The 23,274-nt window shown below is 42.1% G+C and overlaps 1 protein-coding gene across 7 annotated transcripts in view; it reads right to left on the reverse strand.

Annotated features, from left to right (window-relative positions):
• Positions 1–5,583: 5,583 nt before the first annotated feature.
• BCAR3 (BCAR3 adaptor protein, NSP family member) overlaps positions 5,584–23,274 on the reverse strand; it is a 110,657-nt gene continuing 92,966 nt past the window's right edge. For all 7 annotated transcript variants that reach the window (XM_082688253.1, XM_082688255.1, XM_082688252.1 and 4 more), the window contains 5 exons: positions 22,808–22,923; positions 18,922–19,093; positions 15,895–16,006; positions 9,529–9,741; positions 5,584–6,206 (listed from right to left, as the gene is read on the reverse strand). In XM_082688253.1, the coding sequence (XP_082544379.1) occupies positions 6,028–6,206; positions 9,529–9,741; positions 15,895–16,006; positions 18,922–19,093; positions 22,808–22,923 (792 nt within the window). In that variant the 3' untranslated portion in view covers positions 5,584–6,027. The remainder of the gene's footprint in view (positions 6,207–9,528; positions 9,742–15,894; positions 16,007–18,921; positions 19,094–22,807; positions 22,924–23,274) is intronic.

The raw sequence follows: 23,274 nt of genomic DNA on the forward strand, positions 1-23,274 counted from the left end.
GTGAAAAGCCAATTTATATCTTTTGCCCTTTTTTTGTTGTTGATTGTCTTTCTGTATTCATGGGAATTTTTCATACATTAAGGGTGCTAATTATCTTGCTATGTAGCATAGCTGGTGACTGGCTTAGTTTTTTCTGTCTAGTTTAAAAAATTCTTTTTTGATTCAAAGTAAAAAGTAAAAAATTCTGGATTTCCTTTTAAATATTTTATGATTTTGCCTTTCACATAGAAGCTCTTAATTCATCTAGATTTTATTTTAGTTTATGATAGGAGACAAGGGGCCATTTTCCTCCCCTTTTCATTTGCTTAACCAATTGTCCAAGAGTTATTTATTTAAAAAGTTGCCCTTTCCCCCACTGATTGCCAATGTTACTTCTGTCATATCAAATTTCCACTGATAATTTAATTATTATAGCTTAATAATGAACTTTTATATCTAGTAGAACAGATTTCTGCCCTCCCTACATCTTATCTTCCTATGATGGTCTTGACTATTTTTAGCCATGTAAATTTTAGGAAAACCTTATCAAGTTAGCTTGAACAATCCTGTTGGATGTTGGGATTGCATTGAGTTTATAGGTCATTTTAAGAAGTGGTATCTCTGATACCAAGTTTTAAAATCTAGGAACATGTTCCTATTTATTTTTCTGACTTTTTCAGATTTTTAAAGTTTAAAAATTTCTTCACCAAACTCTTGTACATCTTTTGAAAATATTCCTAGGTAACACATATTTTTATGAATATTTTAACACATTGTTATAAAATACACAGAGAAATGCATGAAATGTAAATGTATACTTTGTTACTATAAAATCAACAGTTGAGTCAAGAAATAAAGCATTACCAGCACTCCAGACACATTCTGCATCCCTGTTTCCTCATAATTCTCCTAACCTTTTTTTCTTTTTAAGATTTTATTTATTTATTTATTTGACAGAGATCACAAGTAGGCAGAGAGGCAGGCAGAGAGAGAGGAGGAAGCAGGCTCCCTGCTGAGCACAGAGCTTGATGAAGGGCTCAATCCCAGGACCCTGGGATCATGACCTGACCCGAAGGCAGAGGCTTTAACCCACTGAGCCACCCAGGTGCCCACTCCTAACCTTTTTATATGGACTTAAAGTTTTTATTTTGTTTCTTATAATGAGTGTAGGTTTTATTTTTTATTTTGGGGGGAGAGAGAAAATGCAAGGAGGGGTAGAGGGAGACAGAATCTTAAGGAGGCTCCATGCCCAGCATGGAGCTCAATGTGTGGCTTGATCTTAAAACCTGAGATCATAACCTGAATTGAAATCAACAGTTAGGTGCTTAACCCACTTAGCCACCAAGGTGCCCCAGATTGTTTTGTTTTAAATCTAGATGGCTGTCTCTGATTTCTCACTGGCAGATTGAGTCTTTGTATTTACAGTGATTATTGATAACTTTGGAGTCTTTTCTGACATCTCTGTCAGATGTCATTCATCTGCTATTCATCTCACTTTACTGTCTTTTTGCATTCTTGTTTTCTCATTTTTTTCCTCTTCTAGTTTGAAACTTTGATTTTGTTCTTATAGCATTTACCCTTTACATTTTACAACTTAAAGCTAATTAGTATCTTTAATCCCCCTACTAATTAGAAGAAAACACTTTATCAGAACTCTAGTAACCGATCACCCAAACCAATCCTAGTTTGTGCTACTGTTTTGATTGCCTTTTTAACTTCACACAGTAGACACAATGTTGTCTTGATATACCGAGAAGATTACCCATTTCACTGCTCAACAATCCTTAAATCTCTGCCCTTCTTTCTGGATGAATTGCTTCCTCCCACCCCACTTTTCTTCTGGAGCTCTGATGCGATGCTTTGGGTCATTCTGTTTTGGTCTTTTAAATCTTTTCATCTATGTCTTCTACTTTTCCTCTCCTTGTCTCTCTGAGTTCATTAAATCTTCAGTTGGATCTAGTCTTCTGGGTTTTTGATGTTTGTTTTTTCTTTGGAGAAACTATGATCATGGTTGGGGTGGCAAATAGAGAATCTCAAGGAGGATCCATACCCAGTGTGGTGCTTGAGGCAGGTCTTCATCCTGACCCGGAGATGACCTGAGCTGAAAGAATCAGGCCCATAACCCACTGAACCACCCAGGTGCCCCAAGATCTAATCTTCTCTTTAATATTAGCATCCGTTGATTTTTTTTAGTTTACTATACATTTCTAAAGGATCTACCAAGTTTCTCTTAAAATGTAATATATATTTTTTTAAGATTATATTCATTTGACAGAGACCGTGAGAGAGGGAACACAAGCAGGGGAAGTGGGAGAGGGAGAAGCAAGCTTCCTACCAAGCAGGGAGCCCAATAGGCAGGCTCTATCCCAGGACCCTGGGATCATGACCTGAGCCAAAGGTAGATGCTTAATGACTGAGCCATCCAGGTGCCCCCAAAAATGTAATCATTTTTTTTATTAGTTGGTTAGATACAGATAATAATTATTTTTTTATTTAATTTCTTTTCAGTGTAACAATTCATTGTTTATGCACTACACCCAGTGTATTTTTTAATACTCATTTCCTGTTTGGGTTCATTTTCTCTTTATATACAACTATATATGATTGTGTTGCATTTAAAATGTGATAATTCTAGTATCTGAAGGCATTGGGGTTCTAAATCTTTCTTTCCCCAAAATTTTGTTCATGGTAATATTGCTTCTGCTTGAATTTATATATATTCATATGTAAATATATATTTAAACATTACTTTCTTCATTTTAAAATTTATTTTCTATGAATACTGGATGCTTTCCTCCTGAGAGGATGGGTTTATCTGCTCGGTCCCAGGGATGCCAGCAACCCAGGACCATTGTAAATCAGTTTAGTTTTGGATTTTTACTCTAGATTTGTTTGAGAATAGGCTTATAGTTGCAAATCCTCACCAAAGACCATTCTCATTACAATTCTTTTTTTGTAGTTATGCATAAAAGAAAGGCCTATTTCTTGGTAACCTCTCTTTGCTAGGCAGATGGATTTTATTTTCCCCCCAGACAAACAACAGGGACCCTTTAAGGATCCTTACTTAATAGAGATATTTCACATTTGGCTCACCTAAGACACCTTCTCCCATTCACTGAGGTGATGTTAGTATTTGCCTTAGGGGGCCACCCTAAGGTTTTTAAGTTCTCTTACAGAGTTTCTTTTTGCTGATCCTTTTGGTAGGTGAAGTGGGAAGGGAAGGATTATTTCTTGGGGATTTCCCTTTCATTCTGTCAAGTTTAACAGTGCATTAAAAGGTAAGTTTATTAAGATTTATTTAGTTAGTTATAAGGAAAGGGTTTTCCAAGAGTACCTAAACCACCATATTGCCAGAGGTAGAATTGTACTTTTGGTTTGGTTGGGTTTTTTTGGTTTTGCTTTTTTTTTTTTAAGCAAATAAAAAATAGTAATGTGATAGGTCCTTTGAAAAAAAATGGGAGAGGGCTTTACGATCCTAGGTCACATTAATGGAAATACAGAGAACCAGGATTCAAAACTAATATTTCCCTTATAATAAATAGACCATAATGAGAGGCTCATACTTCATTCTAGTATATTAGAACATATTTAAAATGGAATATTAAGATGGCATACTTAAGATGGAAGGAAAGTGGTTATAGTATAACTTATGTAACCAATAAATTGCATTTTTTTCAAAGGCTATTTAACATGATGGAGAAATTTTTGTAACTTGAGAAAAGTTGGATATTCCATATGATCCCCAAATTATTTAGAAGACAGAAAGAAAAAAGGAGGAAAAAGCAAATTGGTAAGTGTTGGCAGTTTATGGCAGAATGATTGAAATTTATTATTTTATTTTAAAATCTTGTGTTCCAAATTTTCTATAATAGGAAAAAAATGAGAGGGGTCCTGATAAACTAGAAAGAGTCTCCTTTGTGAAGTCAGAAGCCTAGAAAGTAAGCCTGGAAAACTCGTATTTAACCAGCTAGAGGAAAAGGTAACAATAAATTATTTTGATTGGAGCATTTAGATTATTTACATTTAAAGTAATTATTGATAGATATGTACATAAATGCCATTTGTTGTTTTCTGACTTTTATAGTTCTCTTGCTCTCTTGTGATGACTTTCTTTAGTATTATTCTTGGCTTTCACTTTTCACATTTTTTGTGTACGTATCATAGGTTTTTGGTTTGTGGTTTCCATGAGATTTGTATGTAACATCCTAAGTATATAGCCTTCATATATATATATATGGCCTAGGGTGGTCCCAGTGTTTTCTATGCAGACCCTGGACACCCACGTCAGCTCTGGCCATGGCACCAGGGCAGCCCTAGCAAAGAGTGCCCAGGACCCCTCGCCCTTCCCAGCCACAGCTCCAGCCAACTAAAATCACCAGGAGCACACAGTTTATACAGAGGACGACCAAACACAAGACCATTTCTTCAAATTTGTGCCTCTGTCACCTTGCTGAGACAGCTGAAGCTATGTGGGTGCTGACCGGGGGTGTCCAGTATGTGGCACACTGAGGCCACTCTGGTGGGGTGGCTTGGGCTGGTGTGGGCTAGGAACCAGGGGCTTGTGGAAGCAGTAGACTGCTCTTTTCCACGCTATAAAGGTGGAGGGAGAATGTAAACAGTGTCGCCAGCCCCTCTGAACAGAGAGCATTGCAGCAGCTCTCTGCCTTTCGGTGGAGTTCGAGGGCTGGATCTTTTATACTCTAGTTGCTTTTTTAAACTATGCCTTTTTTCTGCACGCTAGGGCATTTGGGCCTGGTGTGGGCTAGAGGCCTAGGGCTCACTGAGGTGGCAGGCCAGCAATGGTGCCAAGACCATGCTCTATCTTGCTGTGTCAAGGTGACGGGGGAAACCAACCTTGGTGTTCACCAGTCCCTCTGACCCTCTAGAGTTCCAGCAGCTCCCCCACTATTTTGCAGGGCTCTAGGGTTGTTTCCTTTATGTTCTAGTTGCCCTTTTAAACCATGGCTATTCTCTACCCCAGGGCAAACAAATCTGCCTGTGGTCCTTCAGTAGTATCCCTCCCCACTTCAGTTTGCAGCTTTGGGAGTAGGTGTTCCCTTTGTTACGGTCACCATCCCTGTTGCTGTTTTGTGTGTGGTCTAGCTTTCATCTTTCGTTGTGCAGAAGCTATCCAGTCAACCCTCACTTCTTTAGGAGGAAGTGCTTTATAAATAGGTATAGATTTGGTATATCTGGGCACAAGTGAGTTCAGGGTTTTCCTACATCACCATCTGGAACTGGAAGCTCAGCAGTTGGTTATTTTCAAATGCACGAAGTGCTATCATGAAGTATACTAGCATCTGGGTATTCCCTCTATACTAGGTGCTGTGCCGCACTCAGAAGGATGACTTTGGACTTGACCAAGTCCAGCTGCTAGCAAGCACCACAGCTTCACTTTGAACCTAGGTCTTCTGGAGCCAGGTCTACCTTTTATCACTATTCACTCTGTCTCCCATGCCACAAACCTTACATTTTCCATATCACTCTCATTTATTTTGGTTTATTATTAGGCTATAGTATCTAGGGAAGAGGATACCCCAGGAAGGTAGGAGGTATAATTATTATACTATGATGAGTTATTTAACAATAAAGAGACCAGATACAGTTATTTCACAAAAAGATATATTTTCATATGATTATTTACATTTTTCATATTTAAAGAATATCATACAACTGATACCTTCCATAATCTTTCATGCTTTTCAACTCTTTTCTATTTACACTTATCTGACAAGGAATTTAAACTAAAATGGTCAAATACCTCTGAAAAAGAAGGCAACCAGCCAACATTGTCTTCTCTTAAATTTGCTGATCAACATTAGCAATAGTTACCTTCATAATAAATTATTTTCATTTTAAAATCAGTAGTAATTTTAAACAATTCATAAATAAGTGTGCTCTGTGTAATTTACATGTTTAATATCCTGTGGATACTAAAAGCTTGTATACTGTCAGATTTGCACATTATTACTTTATCAAATGATAAGCCTTCCCAAAGAAGAAACTGGAGAAGCTTCAAATAATATCCTAAGGTTCTCTGGAGAGTTATCAAAGCTCTGCCTGCTTTATAGGAGGTGGTTCCAATTTACGTGAGAGGGCAGTTAAAATCTGGTTGAATTTCTCATATCTCTCTGTCTGATTCACTTGTGCACCTTTGCTGCCCCATAGCAATCGCATTTGAAATTCAGTCTTGAAGATTTCACTCATTTCTTCATCTGGTTGAAAACCTAGGAAAACAGAACAGTTACTTCAGTTTTCAAAGGTAATGTCAGCAATAGACTAAAAATCTAGCTGCTTAAAGTCAGATCAAAATGAAATTCATCTTTTATCAGAACTTTAAAAATGCCCCCAAAGAAAAAACAGGCTCTGCTTTATACAAGGAAAGGGCAGAGCCCTGTCCTCAAGGACCTGAGCATCTTTGGAGAAGGAATACCAAGTAAACTCACTGAAACATGGTAGAATAAAATTCTTGTGCACAAGCCACTGTGGGGGAGGAGTGTTCAAAGAACCTTGTTTTTACAGCTTTATTGATATATAATTTATGTGTCATGAAGCACCTATTATAGCTGTAGTTTCATATACAATAGTAAGTCTATATAATTTATACATCCATCACCACCAGTTTTAGAACATTTCCATCCCCCTGGAAAACTACCTAGTACCTCTTTGCTTTGTGTTGCCTTTTCTAGGAACTTGATATAAATGGAATCATAAAATGCAGACTTTATGTCTGGTTTCTTTTACTAAGTACCATGTTTTTGAGATTATTCCATATTGTTGCAGGTTATCAGTTCATTCCTTTTTACTGCTGAATAGCATTTTTTTAAAAAGATTTTATTTATTTATTTTACAGAGATCACAAGTAGTCAGAGAGGCAGGCAGAGAGAGGGAGGGGGAAGCAGGCTCCCCGCTGAGCAGAGAGCCTGATGCGGGGCTCGATCCCAGGACCCTGAGATCATGACCTTAGCTGAAGGCAGAGGCCCAACCACTGAGCCACCCAGGTGCCCCCTGAGTAACATTTGTTATATGGACATTCCACATTTTGTCTATTCACCAACCGATGGACCAGTTGGTGAATGGATAAAATGTGGAATGTCCACATAACAAATGCTACTCAGCAATAAAAAGGAATAAATGGATGTATAACTTGTTTCTAGTTTCTGGCTATTATGAATAATGTAAACATCTGTATATAAGTCTGTGTGGACATGTGTTTTCATTTCTCTAGGAGAGGAATTACAGGGTCATACAGTAAGTATATTTATTTTAAAGAAACTGTCAAACTCTTCCCAAGTGGCTGTACCACTTTACATTCTCACCAGCTCCAGTTTCTTCATAAGCTGCCAAATCTTAGTATTATCATTTTTGTTTTTCTTTAAGTAGGCTCTACATCTAGTGGAGCCTGAACTCATGGAGTTCATGAACAATATGGAGTCTGAACTCATGACCCTGAGATCAAGACACAAGTTGAAATGAAGAGTCAGACACTTAACAAACTAAGCCTCCAGGTGCCCCAGTATTATCATTCTTTTTAAATTGTAACCATTCTAGACAGTACGTGGTATTGTCTTATTGTGGTTTAAATTTACATTTCCCTGATGACTAATGCTTTAAACATCTTATAGTTATTTGTCATTTGCAGATGTTCTCTGGTATATCGTCAGCTCAAATCTTGTCTGTCTTCTCATTGAGTTATAGGAGTTCTTTATATAGTCTAGATATAAATCCTTTATTAGATAAACGTTTAGCAGATATTTTCTTCCAGTCTATGGCTCACCTTTTCACTTCCTTAATGGTGTCTTTTGAAGAGCAAAATTTAAAATTTTATCAAAATTTTTTCTTACGGTTCATGCTTTTTGTGTCTTAAAACAGCTTTGCTAATCCAAGGACACAATGAATTTCCTGTTATCTTACAGGAACTTTACACTTTAGCTCTAACGTTTGGACCTATGATCCATTTTAGATTGATCATGGTTGAGGTAAGGGTCAGGATTCATTTTTTCTTTTGCATTGCATATCCAATACAGCACCATTTGTTGAAACACTAAAGCCAATGAATTACATTGGCACCTTTCTCAAAAATATATGGATAGCCATATGTGTGGATCTATTTCGTGCCTCTCTTCTGTTACATAAGAGAAGATCTGTCTACTTAAAACCAAGGATACTCAGTCAACTATTTGAGAGGTAGAAACCTCCAGCCAGAGTCATACACATGTGGTTGTTATCCTTGGTTCCTGCTGGATATAATCTGCTCTGTCCTTAAATCTGTTTCTACCATCTAGATTTACAGGATCTTTGTGAAGAAAATAACAAAAGCCAGGGGAGACAAACCATGAGAGACTCTGGGAAACAAACTGAGGGTTTCAGAGAGGAGGGGAGTGGGGGGGCTGGGTGAGCCTGGTGATAGGTATTAAGGAGGGCACATATTGCATGGAGCACTGGGTGTTATACGCAAACAATGAATTATGGAACACTACATCAAAAGCTTGATGTACTCTATGGTGACTAACGTAAGAAAAAAAGACGACTTCTAGTCCATCCCTCCCTGTGATGCCAGAATATCTTTGACAGATAATACACGAGAGGCCAGACGATGATTTCCAATCATTCAGTTAACATGCTTTTGTGTTCCCTGCCTTGGCCTGGGTAGATGGTGAGCAAATCTCTGGTTTTATTGGGTTCATAGTTACTACCAGTGATGGAAACTTGCTACATAAATCTGTAGCAGGATTAATTGAGAAATGCCATTAGATAACCTTAATTTGCTGTAGAGCAGCTTCAAGCCCTTTTCTCAAAACCCATCCCAATATATTGGCTTAGGCAACATCCAATGTAATATAGTTATTAGCTTTATGTAAGCAGGCACTTCAATATCTGGTGAATTCAATTAGGTGCTTTTATTTTCTGAATCCAACACTTGCCAACCCTAGAAAGCTTTCTGATTAAAAAACTGAAAGATGTATGTAGTTCTTAAAGCTACAGCAGATAGATTGTAAACCACCTAGTTCTGGAGCAACAGCTTTGTTTTAGGAAGAAATAAATGGGCCTTCCCACCTATAGCCACCTCCTTCAGCCTAGTTGGTCATTCCTTAAGACACTTTTTCTCCAGGCTCTCTCAGCAGTGCCTTTGCCTGTGTTGGACCCTCTGACACTAAAAGCAGGGGGCCTCACTTCTCAATATAGGAAGAAATAGGAATGCAGGTAAATGAAGTCACATAGAATTCTTAACTCCTCATGTTGCCCACCTTTACATAGGTCCAATCAGAAGTACTAATGGTAGGCAACTGACCAATTCCTTCTTGACCCTTTCTCCCAGTTTATTCTAAGCCACTGATACAACAGAACACATGGGAAAGGAGAAACAGGATTCTCAAGTCACTCAGGGGGACTAAGAGGGAGTGATGATCAATCATAAGAAAGGGAATTCCATGCCTACTTAATTTTTCCTACTTTGTCTTTTCCTAACTGAGAGCACCCATGCTCTTTTGTTCCTTCATTCTAATTACTATGCAGAATGGAGAGCGGCTTACAGAAAACAGCTCTTACCTTCCAGGATCCTCTCGGCATTCATCCGGTAGCTGTCTGCAGTTTCTGTCATGAGCCGGGCTGTGGCCAAGTGGTTCAGCATAATCTCACAGCTTTCATCATTTTTTTCCCACATGTCAGTTCCTTCAAAAGTGACAGCCTGGCGCTCCATCAGGGTGACAAGAGGCATCAGTAGTGGGACTGATATTTTGTTGGGGGGAACACACGTAGACTCTGAAAAATGGAATAAAGTTTTCCATGTTTTGTTTTTTTTTTAAAGACTTTATTTATTTGACAGAGATCACAAGTTGGCAAAGAGGCAGGCAGAGAGGGAGGAGGAAGCAGGAGCAGAGAGCCTGATGCGGGGCTTGTTCCCAGGACTCTGAGATCATGACCTGAGCTGAAGGCAGAGGCTTAACCCACTGAGCCACCCAGGCGCCCCTGTATTTTTTTTTTTTTTCCAAAGTTAAGGAAAGAGAGTTCTAATTCAAGATGGTGACATAGGAAGAGCCTGTGCTCACTTCACCTGGTGGACACCGAAAACTGCAGCTAAATATGGAACCTCCTCTGAAAAAAACCCTAAAAATTGAGCAACTCCTACATATCAGGTAAACAAGGCCCACATCGAAGCAAGTAAAAGAGGCCAGGACCCAACCTGTCTATAAACCTCAATCCTGGCACAGTTGGGAGAGAATGCAAAACTTGGAGCTTTCTCCCTGAGGAGCAAAGGGTTTGAATCCCACATTGGACACCCTAACTTTAAAACCTGCACCTAAGAGATGAGCCCCTAAAACAGCTAGCTTTGAAAATCAAGCCTGTTCTCGCCCACAAGACCCACAGGCTATAACAAACTGAGAACAAGCTCTTTATTAAAGGGCTTGTGTGCTCAGACTCACCTGTACCAGGGCTCAGCATGGAGGCAGCAGACTGAAAAGAGCTCATTTGCTAAAGTTGAAGTGTTGGTCTGAGGGGCAGGCTAATATAGCACACATCTAGGGGCCTGGTGACTGGTAGGCAACATCTTCATGCTCTTTGCCTTATTCTAGCCAGGAGGTGCCATCATTTCTTTCTTTCTTTCTGCAGACGACATCTATATGCTCTCCCCTCTGCTAAACTGCAGAGTGCCAGTATCTTCAGAGGGGAACTTTTACACACATTTGGTGCCTCAGTTTTTGTGGGTACTTCCCATGATACACCCCTGATCAACCTGGCTGTAAAGGCTAGCAAAACTGTGATCCTGTATCTCATGGAACTGTTAACAGTTGGAACCCCCCAGGGCGCTGCATGGATAGCAGACTGAAACATACCCCCAGTCTTTCTGTGGAAGAGGCCTATTTGCTTGTCCTGGAGCCTTAGCCTGAGACGCAGGCTTCACTTCTGGCACACGACCAGGGGCCTACAGAGATACTTGGAGGTAATGTAGGCTGGTGGGTGCCATCTTTGCACTCTACCTCTGCCTTGCCACTGCTTCCTGATACCGCCTAGAAGGCAGCTAGCTAATACACTTGTTTGAAGTCTTTTTTTTTTTTTTTTGGCAACTGCCACCCATGGGACAGCTCCACACCACCTGGCTCTGGTGGCCAGTGGGGGCTTATACTTGCATTCTCACAGGACTATATATATTTGCATAATTTAAAAAACTGATGCTGGCCAAGACCCTTCCCTTTGGGGCACTGACAGGTCTTGGCATATCCTCAACTGCTGGGAGCCATTAAAAATAAAAGCCTGCTTAGACAATCACAAAGGTTAGAGAGATAACCAAGAACTAGATCAGGGCTTAATGATAAGGTTCATGTCCTACATGAGGCCACTTCTTCAAGCCTGGGAGAGGTAACCGTTTTATCTAACACACAGAAACCAACACAAAGAATCAAGCAAAGGGAAGAAACAGGAATATGATCCAAATGAAAGAATAAGGGGAAAAAAATCTCAGAAAAACCCTTAATGAAATGGCAATAGCTAATTTACCTGATGAAGAGTTCAAAATAATGGTCATAAAGATGCTCACTGAATTTGGGAAAAGGATAAACACAGTGAAAACTTCTAAGAGACAGAAAATACAAGAGTATCAAATGGAAGCCACAGAGAAGAAAACAACTGAACTTTCTGAAAATTACAGTAGAGAACTTCAACAGTAACTAGATGAACCAGAAGAATTAGTGAACTCAAAGGCAAGATAATGGAACTCATACAATCAGAGCAGCAAAAAAGAATGAGAAAAGTGAAGACAGTTTTCTTAATGATGTTCCTTCCATAAATCCTTTAAACTAACATTTGCACTATAGGGGTACTAGAAGAAAAGGGACTAAAAACCTTCCTAAGGAAATAAGACATCCAGATCCAGGAAAGCCCAGAGTTACAAATAAGATCCGCACACCAAGTTATAATTAAAATAAAAGTTAAAGGAAAAAAATCTTAAAAGCAGTAAGACAAAAAACAACTTGTAATGTATAGGGGAACCCCCATAAGACTATATTAGCAGGTTTTTTTGGCAGAAACTCTAGAGGCCCGAAGGGACTGGCACAATATATTCAAAGTGTTAAAAGAAAAAAACTTCCAAACAAGAATACTCTATTTGGCAAAGCTATCAGTCAGAATTGGAGGAAAAATAAAGAGTTTTCCAAACAAAAGATAAAGGTGTTCATTACTACTAACCTAGTTGTATAAGAAATGTTAAAGGGACTGCTATAAGCTGAAAAGGGCATTACTTAGTAACAAAACATAGAAATACAGATCTCACTGGTAAAAGTAAATAGACAGTAAAAGTAGATTAATCATTTATAAAGCTAGTATGAAGGTTAAAACACACAAGTGGTAAACCTAACTACAACAGTTAGGAAACACAGATACAAAGAAGTAAAATGTGACATCAGAAACAAAATGTTGTGGGGAGGGAGTAAAAATGTACAGATTTAGAATGGATCCAAACTTAGTTGGTATCAGGTTCAATAATGGGCTGTTATAAGTTGTTATATGTAAGCGTCATGGTAACCACATGCAAAAACCTACAGTAGATACACAAAAGATAAAAAGAAAGGAATCCATGCATAGCACTAAAGAAAATCACTAAGCCACAAAGGAAGAGAATAAGAGAAAAAGAAATGAGCAGAGAGGAAGGATAAAATAGCTAGAAGACCATGAACAAATGGCAAAAAATACATACCTATCAATAATTAAATATAAATGGATTAAATGTTTTAATCAAGACATACAGCAACTGAATGGATTAAAAGGGACCCATCTTTATGCTTCCTACAAGAGACTAACTTCAGATGTAAGGATACACACAGACTGAAAGTGAAGAGATGGAAAAAGATAATCATGCAAGTGGAAACCTAAAGAAAGCTTGAGTAGCTATACTTAGACAAAACAGACTTTAAAACAAAGACTGTAATAAGAAACAAGCCAGCAAAAAAAGCATTATATAAAGAGGTAAATTCAATAAGAGAATATAACATTTGTAAATATTTATGTACCCAACATAGGAGCACCTAAACAATACAATAATAACAGAAGACTTTAACACTCCATGTACTGGATAGATCATCCAGACAAAAAAATCAGTAAGAAAACACTGGCCTTAATAACCTGTTAGACCAGATGGACTTCACAAATATATACAGAGTATTCCATTCTAAAGCAGCAGCATACAGGGACACCTGGGTGGCTCAGTCAGTTAAGCATGTGCCTTTGGGTCAGGTCATGATCCCAGCCAGGGTCCTGGGATCAAGTTGGGCATCAGGCTCCCTGCTCAGTGGGGAGTCAGTTTCTTCTTCTCCCTAACTGCCCCTCCCCACTGCTTGTGTGCTCTCTCTCTCTCAAATAAAATCTTTAAAAAAAATCATATGGATCAACTTAATAGATGCAGAAAAAGGATTTGACAAAATTTCAACATCCATTTATGGTAACTCTCAACAGAGTAGGTATAGAAGGAACACCCCTCTACATAATGAAGGTCATATCTGACAAACCCACAGCTAATACTCAAGGCTGAAAAGCTGAAAGGTCTTTTTCTAGGGTCAAGACAAGGATGCCCACTCTCACCACTTTTATCCAAATTGGAAAGAAGTAAAACTGTCACTATTTGTAGATGACATAATATACATAGAAAACAAAAACTCCACCAAAAACTGTTAGAATACATGAATTCAGACAAGTTGCACAATACAAAATTAATATACAAAAGTCTTCTGCATGTCTATACACCAACAACAAACTATCAGAAGGAGAAATTAAGAAAACAATCTCATTAACAGTTACATGAAAAAGAATAAAATACCTAAAAATAAATTTAACCAAGGAGGTGAAAGACCTATATACTGAAAACTATATGACACTGATGAAAGAAATTGAAGAAGACACAAACAAATGGAAAGATATTCTGTGTTCATGGTTTGGAAGAGTTAATAGTGTTAAAATGTCCATACTACATAAAGCAATCCACAGTCAATACTATCCTTATAAAATTCCAATGGCATTTTTCATAGAAATAGAACAAACAATCCTAAAATATGGGGGAACCACAGAAGACCCCATATAGGCAAAGACGTTTTGAGAAAGAACCAAGCTTGGAGGTAACATGCTCCTGGGTTTCAAACTAGATTCCAAAGCTATAGTAATCCAAACAGTATGGTATTAGCATAAAAATAGACACCTACATCAATGAAACAGAATTGAGGGCCCAAAAAGAAACCCATGTCCATTTATTTATGTCAAAGGAGCCAAGAACATACAATGGGGAAAGAACAGTCTCTTGAAGAAAGGGTACTGGGAAAACTGGAGCGCCATATGTAAAATAAAGAAAATGGGCACTACCCTACACCATTCACAATTATCAAAATGGATTCAACACTTGAATGTGAGACCTGCAAGCACAAAACTCCTAGAAGAAAAGAGAGGCAGAAGCTCCCTGACATTCGTTTTGGTGATTTTTTTTTTTTTTTTCTGACAACAAAAGCAAAGACAGCAAAGCAAAAATCAATACATAGGACTACATCAAACTAAAAAGGTTCTGCACAACAAAAAACCATCAACAAAATGTAAAGGCAAATTACTGCATAGGAGAAAATATTTGCAAATCATCTATTTGATAAGGGGTTTACACCCAAAATATATAAAAAACTCACACAAGTCAACAGGGGAAAAGGGGGGGCAGAAGATCTGAATAGACATTTTGCCAGAGGAGATGCAGACAGTCAGTAGGTACATGGAAAAGTACTCAACATGACAGAAACGCAAATCAAAACCACAATGAGATATTGCCTCATATCTATTAGAATAGCTACAGCAAAAAGACAAGAAATAACGATATTGGAAAGGATGTGGAGAAAAGAGAATACTTGTGCACTGTTGGCAGGCATGTAAGTTAGCACAGCCACTGCAGAAAACAGTATGGAGAGTCTTCAAAAGATTAAAAATGGAACTATCATATTACCTAGCGGTTCCACTTCTGGCTATTTATCTGAAGAAAAAAAAGTACTTTAAAAAATGTCTGCACCCCACATTCACTGCATTATTTACAATAGCCAAGATTATGGAAACGACCAAAGTGTCCACCAGCGGAGGAATGGATAATGTGGTATACTTATATATATATTTATAATTAACTACACACACACACACACACACACACATTTTATTCAGTCATAAAAATAAATGAAATCCTGCTGTCTGACAACATGAATGGACCTTCAGGGCATTTTGCTAAGTGAAATATGTCACAGAAAAAGAGCAATACTATCTGATCTCACTTGTATGCAGAATCTTAAAAAAATAGAACCAAAAATGAAATCTCCTCAGTTCATGGATATAGAGAACAGATTGGTGGTTGCTTGAGGCTGGTGGTTGGAGGTGGACAAAATGGATGGAGAGGGTCAAAGGATACAAATTTCCAGGTACAAAGTGAGTAAGTTATGGGAAGGTAATGTACTGCGCAGTGACTACAGTTAATACCACACTGCATTGTTTGAATGTAACAGAGAGAGTGGATCTTAAGAGTTCTCATCACAAGAAAGAGAAATTTGATAACTATATATGATGTGGATATTTGGACTGTGATCATTTTGTAGTAAATACAAATACTGACTCATTACATTGTCTACTGACAACTAACATAATGTTGCATACATTACACCTCAGTTAAGAAAGGAAAGCACGGAGTGAGGTGACTAGTAGCCCAGGTCCTGTTTTAGCAACCGCAATTCTTCTAAAAATGACGTGCCCATCTGATAAAAGCCTCAATGATCCATCAACAATCCTACAGATACCTCAGATCTCATGAAATGTCCTGCTAAAGGCTCTGATCAAACCAGAGCAGAACAGACCTAATGGTCCCACAGATGCATGCCAGGTGGCCACCACTCCCACTCTAGCTGAGCTTGTACTCACCCCGGCCCTCATGCAGGATCTTGCTAAAAGGCTTCAGCTGTTTTTCATAGAGGATCGCCGTTTGGGTGTACTGGTGCCTAAGGGCAGTCCACGTTTTTTCTAACCTTGTGATCTGGAAGAGAGAAAGGTGTTATTTTGGAAGAGGCTCTTTTTAGAAACAAGTCAAAGCAGCTAAAAGCAGTGTATACAGAAAGGCTCATCCCCGCCCCTGCCCCTGTTCTGTGTTGTTCTAACAACCTGTCCCAGAGACAACTCATCAGTTTCTTGTATGTGTCCAGGTTTTTGTGTATACGCATATACAACTTTTAAAATAAAAGGCATATCACACTTCATACATTTTTCAGTTTTTTGCTTGGAAATCATTCAAGTATGTATAAAACAGCACAGAACAGCCTTATTTTGTTAAACTTCTGAATGATGTTCCAGTTTACGGATAAGCTGAAGTTTACCTAGTCTCCTATAGAGAAGAGTTTCACAAATTTTTTCCATTATGAAATTACCTTGTGAAGATTTTGCAAATGTGTATGTGTGTGAAAATATTGGGGGTATAAATTTCCAGAAATGGGACTACACGGTCAAAGAATACGTGTATTTTATTTTATTTTTTTTTAATTTATTTATTTGACAGACAGAAATCACAAGTAGGCAGAGAGGCAGGCAGAGAGAGAGGAGGAAGCAGGCTCCCCGCTGAGCAGAGAGCCCGATGTGGGACTCGATCCCAGGACCCTGGGATCATGACCTGAGCTGAAGGCAGAGGCCTTAACCCACTGAGCCACCCAGGCGCCCCAAGAATACGTGTATTTTAAATGTTGATGGGAACTGCCAACTGTCCACAGAGGTTATACTGATGAAAGCATGTAGGAATGTCACATACAGCATTTTCATTTCCTCGTAAGTAATAATGTCTGAGATGTACGGAAGATTGCCCAGACCACATGATGCCACTCTACTCGCTCCTTTTCATTCTGTTCTTTTAGAACAGTTTAGTCAATGCCAACATGTGCCACTGACTCTGACTGCCCCAAGACAGACAACTCCCACTCATACCATAAAACCAGCAAGCTGAAGTGTCTGAAGTTTTTTGTTTTTTGTTTTTTCCATAAAACAAGAAAGAGGAAGGGCACTAATATTGGGGGGAATGAATGCCAACTCTTCGTCAGGTATTTGAAGAATTTCATTTGATCCTCCAATGCCCTCTGAGGTAGTATTTTGGCCTCGTTTTATAGATGAGAAACCACCACCTCATCTATAGATGAGAATAGTTAGATTGCTCCAGGTTATTATAGCTGGTAAGTGACAGAGAAGAGATTCATTCCCTTGGCCTCTAAGAGCTGCATCTTCCCAGAGGAAGGGGAGAAATGATCGGCACCAGCAGGTCTGCTGGGACAGAAAGGAAGTGACTAGTCTTCCTCTGCCCACCCCCCACCACATGCACCTCTCTCTTCTCCCCATCCCTTCTCTTCCCTCCCTGAAGCATCGGCTTTCCCAAAGTAGCCCCGGTCTCTCATCTGGGCGCAATCTGCTGGATGCGCCTTCTTGAGACTAGAAGCTGAGAAGAGAAGGCACGTGAGCCCACAGTATAGGGCCATTTTTGGATGAGGACACCCAGGAGTGATATGAGTCCCCCCCTCAGCCTTCTCTGGGTCTGCCACCTCCCTCCCCGGCAGCATCCTAGCACCCTGGGGGGGGGGGATGCCCTGGAGGACTGCACACCCTCACTGCTGAAAGGGTCCAGCAGGGCAGAGTCTGATGGTACTGGAGGAGGCCAGGGAGCCCCCCGCACAGGCCTATTAAGGCGCGCTGGGAGAAGCCCCTAACCATGGATGGCAAGCACACTCTCAGAGGAAGCTCTGGGCTGGAGGACTACACACAACTTAGCCTGATTTCGCAGCCTTCCAAAATTACATGCCGTTCTGGGTGAGAAGAAATAAATACAATGCAAATGAAAAACAGTGGAATGAGAAATTATAACCCCTGCTAGTAATAGGAGTCAGCATATTATGAAAATATAGCTGGATTTTCCTATTTCAAGTATGGATCCTATAAAATTCCAGGGCATCTAAGGAGTTTTTAAACTCTTAGGATATTGTGGTTGGAACTGATTCCCCTCAAAATTTCCTGGTGAGGGCCCTAAGTTGTTCAGCTTGTCTTCAGGGTGACCTTGCTTTAATGCCAGGAAATGATGTCTCTAACATGCTCTGACTTACGGGACATGTGACTGTCCCGTCACAGTCGGACAGCAGCAGTGGCTTTTCAGTGAGTGCCCAGCAGGCTTTCAGGGACAGTCTGTAGTTAGCAAAAAGCCAAGCTAAATGACCAGCGGTTTTGGTGTTACCAGTTGCGGACTGGGTTTATAGGACTGGAGGACCCCGAGGGTGAGATTACACACATCTAGGGCTTGTGGGACAGAACCAAAATGAGACCACGGATTCCAGGCAGTCAAGATGACAGAACAACTTTCCTCTCTCAGATCTACTGGACTTTAAACACAGCCTCTCAGGTTTGACACTCATCCTAAAAACAGCCCATCCAAGCAGATAAATGCAAGGTGCCTGACTTTAGAAACTCTAATTAGGGGCTTAAATGGCAAATGGGCTAGAAATCCGAATTTTTTAACAGAAGTCTGTTTTAGGTAACCTGAGCAACATAATTTTGAGACAAACCACTCTGGGGATTCTCAGAGATAAGCTCCCCAGTTGTGACACAGATGGAAGTCTCTTCTACGACACACATCAGCCAGACATATCTGCTGATTGGTTCTTAAGAAATACCGATTGTTCTTGAGGACGCCTCCTCCTCTGGAACACCAAAGAGAAAGTGCACACCGTCAACCAACAATCCAGTTTTTTAAAACAGAGCTGAAACACTTTTGACACTGCTTTTGGTTGCCCTAATCAGAGCTGCTTTCACTACGATTTAGCCTTTCAGGACCACCTAAAAACGTGGGTGCTTTGCTAAGCCTGGGCTTGCAGACCGACTCTAAGTCCACACAGGAGTGCAGGGTGCACCGACCCAGGGGAGACTTACCTGTGGCATTTCCAGGGCTTTCATGATGGCCGAGAAGGAGTAGAGGTCCCCCATGGAGTCCTTCAGTTCCACCGCCACCTGGATGATCCTATTGAGGGTGGCTGCTCGGTCCTCCAGAGTGCCCGTGCAGCCCAGAATGTCCACTGCGATGCCGATGGCCATCGTGTTGTGTCTGGGAAGGAGGAGAGCAGGGGTCAGGCATTGGGCAGACAGGACTAGGAAGAAAGGACTGCAAACCAGCCAGGAAAAGGACTAGATTTATGCCGGTTGCTGTTTGGCCCTGTGAGGTACTGGCAGCTCAGACACTCTGGATGCCGATTTCAATGGTAAGACCCCCTCCCCGAGGCTGACAGCAGCAGGGCTGGCCAGGCCTGGCCAGGCCTCCAAGGGTGCACTGTTTAGAGTCAGAAAGGACAGCTGCCCAGGACAGGGCCATGTTCAGCCCAGCATCTGGGGCACGAGGAAACCCTTCTCGGGTGAAGCTGCTCAGAAGTACACAGGGCTCCTTGTACCTTCCACCATAGGAGGTCTGGGGAGACCCTGGTAGCCTCACACGCTGGGGAATCCCATCCTCAGGGAAGCCCTGGGCCACCTCCCCTGGGCACCCTGGACCGGGAAAGGAGAAAAACAGAAAAATGAGAGAGTATGCTTGACCCAAAACAATGACACGGGTCTTGGCACTTCAGAAGGCATGAGGAACTCAGAATGGAGAGAGTGTGGCTCTGGTCAAGAGGCCGGAAGGTGAATGGAGATGCGGACAAGGACTGCACGGCGGACGGATGGGAATTTCCCTGTAAGTCCGAGCCTAATAAAAGAGAAAGCTTGTATCTGCCAACAACCCTCCCTTTTCTCACCCTATACTACCCGGGTCAAGCTCACAGACCCACAACAGGAAGTCTCCACAGGACAATGGGACTCATATGAATGGGGTCGCAGAGCAGTCTCCGCTGATGGCAGGCGGCACAGACCGCAATCCTTTCCCTCTCTCCCTCAACTGCGACCAGCGAGGTGACAGCACTGGGCCAGAATGGCCTCTGTTAAGTCTCCCTGAGGCCGTGGTACCAGTGCTGGAGGTGAAGCCCCCATCCACAGCAATGGTTACCAAAATACAACATGCCTTTGGCACTCCAGGTTCACAGCCAAGGATGTCACTCCATGGCCATGCTCCTCTCTCTGCAGGCCCGTAGTGTCCAGCATGCTCTCAGTGCCTTGAGCCAACAGTGGCATGACTCATCAAGTGCCTAGTCCCACCACTGTATCTAGTGATTATAAGTGATGAGCTCTGCTGTCTCCGAGTGTGTGTGTCTTGGGGCGTGGGGGTGCACTCACTCGTGGTAGGACCACAGGCTCTTACCTAACTGCTTCATTCCTCCATTTCTTCACTGTAAAAATGGGAGAAAGCGTTGTTGTGAGAAAGAGAGAAGGTGTGGGAATGTCAAAATCACTAGAGTTCCTGTCGCCAGGAGGCCCCTCGCCAATGGTAGTTGTGACCACAACTGGCTCCATGTGTACATCTCTCTCTGCATCCTCGTCCATTTTTTTCAGTCTGTCTCTATCTGCCTTTTCTTCTTCTTCCTGAGGTCTTCATTCATGGATCCTAACATAAAGTATATTTTTATTATTTGCTGAGTTTATTGAAGAGTTTTCTTATTTATTTGCAAAGTGTTAAGGTTAAGCTGAGCATGTCAGATGTTTCTCTTAACTAACAGTACACTGGCTTCCTGTGTTGCCTTCAGTGGATTTTTTTTGTTCACTGTTTTTTCCTGTGTTTTAAACTGCCCTTAATTAAAGATAGGCTCTCTACTTTTTTAAGATCAGAGTAGTTCTATCCATTCATTCAACCAATGTGTGCCTATGACCTCCCATATCCACTGCGGCGGGAAAAACTCAGCACAGCAGGTCTGAGGCAGATGCTCAGGTGGGTGGCAAGGACAGACACTGAACGTTATACATAGGCCATCTCCTCTCAGTAGGCCTGGAATGGGTGAGGTGGTGTGTTAAAAATAAAAGGTGGTCTGTATTTGATTCTCAAACACAAGAAGCTGCTGTCATCTGACCCTTTGAAATGGCTATCCCCTTGGCCTTTATGCAGTACACACACTGTAAGGAGGAAACCCCAGGCTCCAGCAGGCAGACCCCCCAGGTCAGCCCTGGCCAGGAAGCAGAGCAAGGAGAGAGGCCTCGGGGAATTGGCGGCAAGGAGACCGGCGAGGAAGTCCAAAAACAGTCTGAAGGAGCCCCCAGCCTGCCGACCTCTGCCTAGACCCACGTTCACGAACAGTGACCCGGATAAAGTAAGGCCTGGGACCTGGGGGCTTGGCACCGACACACTTTGCATGAGGAATGGGGCCGCGTGATAGCAGGGCTCACCTCTCTTGAAACCGTGACCACAGGACCGGCAACAACAGAGGGCAAAACTAGAGGAGAAGCAGGCCTCTAGAACTTGGGGAGGGGAGAGGGCGCCTGCAAAGAGAGGCTAGAATCTCGGAAAGCCTGTAGGAAAAGGAGGCGCACTCACAATTCTCCAAAGCCATTCAACGATAAGAATGAACAAAGCCAAGGACCATGTCTTAAACTCCTGCCTCCCAGAGGCCTTTCATTCGGCATTCTGGATGTTTTCTCTCTGTGGCTGGGAACCAAAGCCACAGCGGCATGGTTGCGTCATTAGACATCAGGATGCTGCAAAGTGTCATTAGCCTGGTATTGTCAAGATGCAGAGACTCAGCTGTAACGTTTCGAGGCAACGTGTGATAAATACGAATGGTCAGCTTATACGTGGTGCCGGTAGACAGTGATTACACACTAGAGGCAAGACCAGGAGCTGGCTGGGACAGACAAAGGTTTTCTGTAAGGAAGCCTCCTAGGGGGAGAAGTGGGTGTGCTTGAGACCTTGAGTTTCAAATTGCTGTGCGTGTTTCTAATAGTTTCCAGACATATGGTGCCTTGACTGAGCTCAGGAGAACCTAGAAAGCAGCTGTGTGGATCCCCCAGGCCTGAAATGCACTGTTTACTTTGTAGGGGCTGACATCCTAGGACTGCACCATCTACCAGCCACATGTGGCTGTTTATACCAGAAATAGTCCACAGTAAAATACAACAGTGTGTCCCTCAGTTGCCACATTTCAGCCGACAGGACAGACTGGGTGGCACTAGTGACCTAGAATGTCGGGTGTCCATTACAACCCACGTTCGTATTGTGACAATTAGGAAACTGGCTGGAAAAATAGGACACTTAAGATAACAAGACAGTCTTGCCCAAATCAACGGTCTTTTCACGTGTGTCAACAAGTCCAACGTCTGCGGCAATACAAGAATCTAGTCTAGCACTTCTCTTAAAAACAGGCCTCGCTATTTCTGTCTTTTTGATTTCTAAACCTCCAACGCTGCAGCATGTGGGTTTCACGGGCAGCCCGGGTTTTGGGGACACTGGGAGAAGGGGGCAGTGAGTCTTCAGAGGCTGGGGGCCCTGAGCGCTGCCATCCCCTGCCCACCTCTCAAAGAAAACACCGTGCAGATTCTGTTCTTCCCAATCTCTCCCACGAACTCCTTAGTCCTGGTGCGGTCTTGAACTCTGGAGGGACAGAGCAGCCACTGCCCAGGGAGGTGGAGCTGTGGGGGGCGAGATGTCCGCTTCACCCAGGCTGGCGACAGGGGTGACATCTGCTAGCGCGGACCAACGATCTCTTCCGTCCTCCACCCCCTCCTGGAGCAGAGACAGGCACAGCTACTTTGTGCCTCTCCAGGAATTCTGTGGCTAAGGCTTCTGGGAGAAGGGAAAGGTTCGTGGCCGGGTTGGTGCTGGGCCCCCATCGGTTCCAAAAGCTGCTGTGCTGATAAGCCCAAAATGTGTGTGTGGGGGGGTGGGGGGTGCGCCAGCACAGCTCACCTTTCAATTATGTCCAGGCGCAGCTGGTGGCCATAAGGCAGGGTGATGAGCTCCAGGCCTGAGCTCACACCCATGTTCTTCCTCATCTCTTCCGAGACTTCAAGTATCCTCGTGACCTGTTAAGAACACAAGCGGAGACGGACTGGATCAGGGAGCGAGCTCACCATGAACACGAACGTAGCACGTGAAAAGAAAGACACGAAACCAGAATGGTGTGGATGTGCTTGCTGCGTTTCCTTTCAGGCAGCAGCCTCCCCACAGAGAGTTTCTAGACGAGATTAGAAGGATTCCAAGACACCACAGGAATCCAAAACCAGAGAGAAAAGCCCCTAGCACAGTCCGTAGAATCTGTAGATGTGATGTTTCTGGCCAACGGTGTCACTCTGCCAGCTCCTGGCCACCAGGGGCCGGGTCCCGCTGCCGGGACCAGGGCTGCGAGCACACTGGGTGGGGAGTCCCTGTGGTGG

The sequence above is a fragment of the Mustela nivalis genome (genome assembly GCF_964662115.1).
Source record: "Mustela nivalis genome assembly, chromosome: 10".
Lineage (NCBI taxonomy): Eukaryota > Metazoa > Chordata > Mammalia > Carnivora > Mustelidae > Mustela > Mustela nivalis.